This window comes from Poecilia reticulata, chromosome 20 (genome assembly GCF_904066995.2).
Source record: "Poecilia reticulata chromosome 20, P_reticulata-male-v2, whole genome shotgun sequence".
Classification (NCBI taxonomy): Eukaryota; Metazoa; Chordata; class Actinopteri; order Cyprinodontiformes; family Poeciliidae; genus Poecilia; species Poecilia reticulata.
The window spans coordinates 22,561,325-22,569,894 of record NC_088849.1 but is presented as its reverse complement, the minus strand read 5'-3'; the positions used below and the strand labels follow the sequence as shown (position 1 = coordinate 22,569,894).

Sequence of the window (8,570 nt, the reverse complement as noted above, 5' to 3'; positions counted from 1 at the left end):
ACCAAAATGTCATACCAGCTATCTTTTCTCTAAAATTATTTTTTCAGTCTAATTTATGGTTTTACGTCAGAGATATAAATCAGCAAAATTAGTATTTTTGTCCAATTAACACCGTTAATTTTAGAATAATTAACTGCTGATAATATTACAACATTTTTCCAATTAGTTTTACAACTTCTAATATTTTCACAATAAATTTCTGTGTTTTCTATTTTTAATGACTGAAAAAAATTATATGAAATTCATATGTCTTGAGTTTTGGTAATTCCATGTATTTTCTACTTTATTATAATGTTTTGTTACAGTCTGTAACTGTTGGAATAAAAAAATTACTTTAACATGTACAGATCCTTTTTTACAGTGTACATCAGCAGGTGAGCTCCTCCTCCTCACCTGTATCAAGCAGATCACCTGCGCATGAACACAGGGAGCTGATAGAGAAACAGAAAGTTTTCTATCAGTTTTGGTCTCCGTTTTGTGACCCAGACGTCTCAGCAGCAGGTCCAGTGAGTACACACACTTTATATAAAACTGGTTCTGACCCGTTTTCAGGCTTTTCTCTGCTTCCGGGTCAGAGAAGCGAGAACAGACCGAACCTTTCAGTCACAGTTTGAACTAATCAGACCAGCAACTTCTGTTGTTTAAATATAATCTCTGTTTGTGTAAAAGTGGTTTAATGTCACATTTATTATTGCTCTGCTGTCATTTAATGCTCTGAATAGAAAGTTTGTCACTTTTCCTCTGGAAATAAACGTATTTAAGTTTTGACGCCTGTTAGACAGGGAGCGGCCTGTTGGACGTTATGATCTCAATGTTGATCATTAACAGGTTTGTTGAACAACTAGAGGATCATGGGAAATGTGGTTGAACTCCTCTGGCTACAGAACCTTTTAATATAGAAATACTGAAAGTTTTTAAACTTTATTGTTAAAATCTATCTGAACTACTAACTGTAAATATTTATTTCACAAATCAAATTAGGATTTTAGACGCTTCTGTTAGTGATGAAAACTCACAGGTCATGTTACTGAGTGAAATAGAAACTGAAACTAACTTTGTTCTTCAGATCAGGCTCCATTTTGAGACGGAGGACAGAAATAACTTGTGGTTTTAAGACATAAGGTTTTTATTATTATGTTTCTAGAACATAATGAAACTGGAGTGGTGCCTCAGTGATCAATAGATGAATAAATAAAGTCTTAATCAGCCCTTAGGGGGCAGCGTGAGGCTGTGGGTGTGTCTGCAGGGGGCAGAGAGAATGGAAGGTGGACAGATTGATTCTCAGCTGTTGGGGAAAAAACAGATCTTTATCCATAAAGTGGTTGTTCACTTTCTGTACCTGCAGCGTTTCCAGACGGTACCAACAGTTTGTGTCCTGGGTGGGTGGATCATCAGCAGCAACACAACTGGCCTTCCTCTGCAGTCGGCCAGTAGATATCAGGTCCAGGTTCGGTAACTGATCCCACGATCCACTGGACCGTTTTCACTACCTGGGCCAAGTCCTTTTTGTCCTGGGTTCTTGTCGTCTCACCCAGTCCTGCTGAGACAGAGGATGCTCTTCATCACGGCTCTGTAGACGTTCTGGTGCCGCTGAGCAGGAAGTCCAGCACTTTGCAACTTCCTGAGGAAGAAGAGTCTTTGTTGGGCCTTCCTCATCAGAACAGAGGTGTTCAGTGACCAGGTCAGGTCCGAGGTGACCTGGATGCCCAGGAATCTGGTGTTGTCTCCCTACACACTCCACCAGCTCCACCTGGATTGTAACCGTAGATCATCGATCTGCGCTTCGCCTCTCGGTGGGATGGATAGAAGACCGTCTGTCATGGGTCCATGTAGGACTCGAGCTTTACTGGATTTATTTTAATTTAAGGGCTGATCAAGGAAATTAAATTAAATTAATTGAAATGAAGACTTCATTGTGAATTGTTGCCGATTATAAATTGTTGTTACATGAGGAAACACATTTATATTTAATGAGCGAAATATTTAACAAAGTGCCACAACTTAGTTACTGGGACTGAGAGATCTGCAGGATCCCACATGATCCCACCTTTAGGCAGCACTAACACCTGGAGGTGATCTGTTTGTGTGCAATAATGATCATGAATATAAACTAAATAAGAACTTAATGAGTCTTTTAAAGAGCAGAACTGGTTTTTATCTTGGTAGGAAAAACCAGAACAAAAACACTTTAAACAACCACAGAGTATTAAAACCATAATAAGTTAAAAATAAAATGTTATTTTTTGGAAGAAATTCATAATTTTACGAGAATGAAGTTATAAAGTTGTAATATTCTGACTATATTCTCGTATTATGTTTTATTTACATAGTGTGTCCATAATACTCCATCCTGTTAAACTGGTTTACCTGAGTATTTAAATCCTAAAATGTGACACATCTCTACTTCCTCTGCAGTCTGGGGTTCATCAGAAACTGATGTTTCTCTGATCTGTGGAGTCAAACCAGATTTAAACTCAACAGATTTCTCTCTCTTCCTCCTCTCTGAGTTGTTTCTTTTCCAGTTGGACGTCTTGTTTCTCCTGGCAGCAGTGAGAAACTCTTTGTCTCTAAGCGCTGCTGGAAACCTGAACAGATCTGCTGGAAGCTGAGAGTCATCAGATCATCATGATCTCCATGGATCACCTGATCCTGAATCTCTCTGATTGTTGGTCCATCTGGAAAATATTCCTTCCACATATTCCTGCCTCTCTGACTGAACCGACTCTCAGCAGGAGGACTGGCAGCCCGTCTAAAGGAGGTCTGGACCCCAAAGGTTTCAGAACAGCTGCTTTAACTGAGCCCATCTGTTCAGGACCAACACATCACCACTTCATAGGAAATGTTCACTCCTTCATTCACTACATCTGACCTCGCTCTGGATGTTTCTGCAGACCTGGAACATGATTCCAGTTCAAGTTTCAGATTTTAAAGGTTGTTTATAAAGTCAGAAGTTCTCCAGAAGGTTCTGGATCAGCCGGCAGACATCAGAAGGTCATGAAGAAGTGAAGGACAGAACAATTCAAACCCAGATGGTTCCTGCTGGATCAGGTTCCTCTGATCCTCTGAACACATGATGGGATCAACTTTTTGCTGACTGGATCACTTGGAACTGACTGGTTCTGGTTTCTCTTTCAGACTCACTGAAATCCAGAAGATGGAAGATTTGGACCTAAAGGAAGACAGAGCAGAACCTCCAGGATCCGTCTGTCCCTCTATGAGGAGTGACCGGTCCAAAGATCACAATCCATACTTCAGTACTGAACCTGGACCCTCAGACAGGAAGTAAGAAATCAGTTTCTAACTGATCCATGTGACTCCATACAGATTTATTTAATATTAACTTGTTTATGTTCAGCATATAAATACAAAAAAACGTAATTTTTCTGCCAACTTAAAGCTGAGTAGACATGAGGAATGTCAGCCAATCAGAGGAGTTTTAATGAGGCTTCAGTGAGTCAGAGATGGATGGAAAAGATCCATGGAAACAAAAACAACCAGAACTTTAAATTTAGAGATTGTCTCTATACCAGCGTTTCTCAGTTCCGGTCCTCACCGCCCCCCTGTCCTGCATGTTTTAGGTATTTTCCTTCTGCCACACCTGAATTGTATCTCTGGGTGATTAACGGGCTTCTGCAGTACTTGATGATCATGCAATCATTTGAATCAGCAGTTCTGGAATAGAGACAGATCAAAAACATGCAGAGCAGGGGGTCTGGGGACTGGAATTGAGAAGCGCTTCTCTAAACCCACCGAAAGAGGGAAACGTCTTTACTGGGAACACTGGGCCCATGTGATCCAGGTTGATGATCCAGAACTTTAAACCTTCTGCTTCTCTGCAGCAGATTGTCTTCAGATCTTCTTCAGTGTTTTTATCTCAGAGTTTCTCAGTAATTGATTTGAATAACATTTTGTGTTTCAGAGATCAGAACCTCAGACTCAGAGCAGAACCTGCAGGATCCGTCTGTCCCTCTATGAGGAGTGACCGGTCCAAGGATCACAATCCATACTTCAGTACTGAACCAGAACCATCAGAGTAAGAAATCAGTTTCTAACTGATTCATGTGACTCTGCAGAGACCAACCAGGATTTAAACTTTGATTTCAGCTTAGAAACTGATTCATGGAGACCAAAACATTATTTTAAATCATTTTAGTTCTTGTTTCAGTTGTGATCTTTGAGAGAACAGAACAAACTGGAGGAAAAACTAAATAGTTTCCTTTGTGTCTTAATGAATCTCTAGCAGCTTCCATGTTCCACTGAGGTCTGGAGCCTCATGTATAAAAGAGCAGTTTTCACTCCAACATGGACACATTTAGAAAAGTGCAGCGCTCAATATAATGTGGCTGTATAAAACCGAACGTATAAACCTGCTCACCTTTACTTTATAAATCACAATTTATAGGAAATAAAGCAGCTCCATAAATACATATTAATGTAAATTTAGTATAAATACCCAGACGTCTGCCACCACATGTAGTAACCATGGCAACGTCTTTGTTTTTATCAGTATAAGTATTTATTATAATTATATATTTTTATTTAAAATGTGCTTTCAGGGTACATAAGGTCACTTCACAAAAAATAAACATTTTTAAAGAAGAAATTATAAAGTAAAATAAAATAAAGAGATCTAAGTGCCAGTAGCTGTTTGAACAGCAGAGCGTTTAATTTAACGACAGTCGGTCATGATATGCAGTGAAGAGGTGGTGAGGAAAACGCTGAGGTTGGAATGAAGAAGTGATGATTTAAGGATCCAAAAACACAATAATCCAGGCAGCACAGATGAGCAGAAGGCTAATGCTCACAACTAGTAGCAACTGGAAATGCAAACAACTGAAGATAACAAGACGGTTTGACCAGACAGATTAGACAAGGAACCATGAACACAGGGGGTTAAAGTACAGGGAGACAATCAGGGGAAAAAAGAAACAGGTGCAACTAATCAAGGGGGGAAACACAGAGACTCCACAGAAAACAGAAACCTAAATAAACACAGAAAGAACCAAATCCTTACAAAGTCAGAGTCCTTTGAGTGGGATGAGAATGAAATTACTAAATAGATGCATTTAGACAAATGCGTTACATCTTTATGAGACAAAAACTGAGGAAAAATATTATTTACGTTCTAGTGAGGTTTTCACATTTTTTTATTTTTATTTTGTGTGTCTGTTAGGTTATTGTCTGAGGATAAATGCAGTTCGGTTTCATCCTTTAAACAATAAAATATTAAAATCATGAAAACTCATCGGGTTTGATGATTCTTGGTCTAAATAACTGAATGTCGTCAGATTTCAGTATTTAGTGAGTTTTAACTCTTAATAGTTTGATATTGTTCACAGAAAAAGTTTGTGTGGCTGCTGCACATTTTCAGTCAAATGTTTGTGTATATTTACATAAATTTTCATTCATGTTTATTTTTCTACATGCCGACTTGTGTGTAAAATATGGCGCCTCACATTTTTTTGTGCATTCGCTTTAAACATGAGGCCCCTGGTGTCTGTGGGAACAATAACAGTTAAGATGGGAGAGAATAAAGTTTAATAAAACTCTGATATTTTGCTAATACTGTAAGTTAAACAATCTCCAAAACGGCTCAAATATTAAATCCCAGAAAATGTCATTATATTCCAGACAAACTGTTATTTTATTCCCTCATTAAAAACATTTCTGAATTTTTACTTTTATTATTTCATACATTTTTGAGAAATCCTTTAATCTACTTTTGGATTTTAAAAGGCCTTTCCTCACCAACAGAAAACAAAGGAGTTTCACTCAGAGTGATGTGGGGTCGGCACAAGAAGACTTTCAGTTTTGAATTCCTGAGTTTTTTTAAAAATAATCTTAAACTACAACTATAATCAATTAATTAGGACAATAAAACCGCAAAGTGAAAACAGAACAAAAGTCCAAAGAATCATCATGAAGTCAGATTTATCAAAAAACCAGACAAATTTAAATAACTTGTTGTTGTTCTGCTAACATGTCCAAATAATGCTCTGTCACAGTTCAAGGCTCTTTATAAAGTTCCTAAATGCAAACTGGACCTGAATCCTGTTTACTGGTGCTCCACCATTAAATAATGATCCATGTTTCTACACTGGAATCCAGATCAGAATCAGATTTTGGTCTCTGAGCCTCTGAAGGAAACAGTTTTCTACTCTGACAGAATAAAGATTTCAGACGGACAAATACAACCAGAGAAAGATCCATCATAACACCAGATATAATGAAACACTTCAAACCAGAGATCATCAATGTTCTGAGGTTCTGTTCTGACTCAGCTTCTGGTACCAGGACGGCTCCAGCCTGTTGTTAGTGAACTATTTCAGTGATGAAATGTCTTCACAGAGGGAGGAAGAGGAGCAACGTTGGTGAGGAGGAACAGCCGTCCTGCTGTGCTTTGTGTCAGGAGGTTCTGGTGGATCCGGTCTCTACCAGCTGTGGACACTGGTTCTGCAGACAATGCATCAGGTTCTACTGGGACCAGTCTACTCCATCTGGACCCTCCTCCTGCCCCCAGTGTGGAGAAAGACCTAGAACAGGAGCTGGACTGCTGACAGCCAATCAGAGCAGCTGTGCTCCAGGTGAGACTGAAAACGTCCAATCAGAGCTTCTTCTGTCGTCTGTTGGACCAATTCAACGTCTAAAACCATTTAAGGTTTTATAAATCTTCCTGTCAACTAAATATGTGTATTTCCAGCTGGTGTAAATAGTCTTGCTTTAAAGTGACTGTGTTTTCAGCTTTTTGTGCTAATTGTATCAAAATTGAACATCTTATTAAATCTAATGGTCATTTTGATGCATGAACTAGGCAGCCTAGTTCTGCACTAGTGACATGCTATACAGCTAATGTTGCTCCTATTATGGTGTGTGAAAATCAGTCCCAGGATCTTTATAGAAATTCACCACATTATTAAACTCTGACTAGATGAAGAGCACAGAATCAAAAACTCCAAAAGGAAACAACAACAGTGATTCACACAGCGCTCAAAAAACTTGCTGCTCTTCTGAGTTCAACACCTGCCTGCTACCTGTTGCCCCCTGACTCAGATTATTGAGCCTACAGCGCCACCTAGTGAGCAAAGAGGAAATATATCACATATTTGGCTCCTGCAGTTCATGGAGGCAAGAAGGTGGAAAGAGCAACCTGCTGCTATTACAGAAAGAGGGAAGGAAAGTCTGAGACAGAAACTTTGATTTACTCTGATAATATAGCACAGATCACAGTTTATATGTTTTTACATGTAACATGTAATTCAGGGTTTCCCCCAGAAAACTTGCTCACCATGGTGGTCATATCACCAAGGCAGTCCACAGGGGTTTTGTATTAAAAGATGTTGACAAGAAATGTAAAATATTACTGGGTAATTATGTTTCTGGAAGACATTGTTGACAATACTTAAACCCACAACTATAGAACTTTACAAAAAAAAACTATTAAAATAAATATAATTTATTTGCACTTCTGTTAAATCCAAATTTAGTCATCTGTCAGTGGATCTAAAAATATGATGTAATGCTGATCACATTTAGAACTGGCCCAAGGCATAAAAGAACTAAGAGAATATTGATGCTGCCAAGTTTGACTTAATAGTTTCAGCATAAATAAATTATAAGATTACAAATGGTTTCACATTTAAATTTAAGATTTTAAGGAGCTGGCAAGTTTACTTTGTAAAAGTTCAAAGAACAATCTTCATAGTTACTTTGTTGCTACAGATACAATCCGATGCTCTCAGTTTAATCTTTGAGTTTTAGCTGTTCATTATGCATCTTAGTAAACTACAATTACATTTCACTGCTCAGTCACTTAAACTATCCCCCTCTCCCAGATTTCACTAAATCTATGGTGAAATGCTGTTAGTGGTGCTGATGTTTGCAGAAAGAGGGGGCCCTAAATCAAATTCTGCTCAAAGCCTCAAAGCATTGGACCGGCCCTGCATGATGAGCTCGACCCGCTGCACAACTCATCTCTGCTGCTGAATGTAGAGGGACAAATGAACAGGAGATTTAATTTATGTGGCTTTAGTAGCTCTTTTATTTCATGTCTGTTGAGTTTTTAATAAGTGCCACAGAAACTGTTTTGGTTGCCTTAGCTGTATAGGACGAGTTGTTCTGGTCTCCGCGCATCAACTCTACCTGACTTTAAGTAGGCAAAGAATTTGATATGCTTTGTGTCACCACAAAAAATAAAATAAAAATGAACCAGCGTGCTTCGCTAGTCACTAAGTGAGTGGGAAGCTCTTCCTCTGGCTGAACCATCCGTCCATTAACGCCCCGGTTAACCGGGATCTCAAACTTTATCCATGCATACAGAGTCAGCATGTTGAGACGTAAACACACACGTCGCACATAATACTTTGTTCATAAAGAAATATTCTCACTGCTTGCTCACCTCTAAATGTTTACCTGTGAACACTGAGTGCAGCTCAATGAGGACATTTGCAGTTCACACTGAGCTGCCCAAGCAGAGCAAACACAGTGGATTTAAACTTGACTCCTACCTTGATGAATTCTACAAAGAAACATGGATCCTCACCGGGGATTGATACAAATGTCCACATAAATAA

General features: G+C 38.8%; 1 protein-coding gene across 1 annotated transcript in view; it reads left to right on the top strand.

Moving 5' to 3' along the window:
* The first annotated feature begins 314 nt into the window (after positions 1-314).
* Positions 315-8,570, top strand: part of LOC103456932 (NACHT, LRR and PYD domains-containing protein 12-like) — a 40,108-nt gene continuing 31,852 nt past the window's right edge. The window contains exons 1-4 of the mRNA XM_081601401.1: positions 315-506; positions 3,136-3,282; positions 3,920-4,033; positions 6,349-6,584. Coding sequence (XP_081457527.1) covers positions 3,155-3,282; positions 3,920-4,033; positions 6,349-6,584 — 478 coding nt within the window. The 5' untranslated portion in view covers positions 315-506; positions 3,136-3,154. The remainder of the gene's footprint in view (positions 507-3,135; positions 3,283-3,919; positions 4,034-6,348; positions 6,585-8,570) is intronic.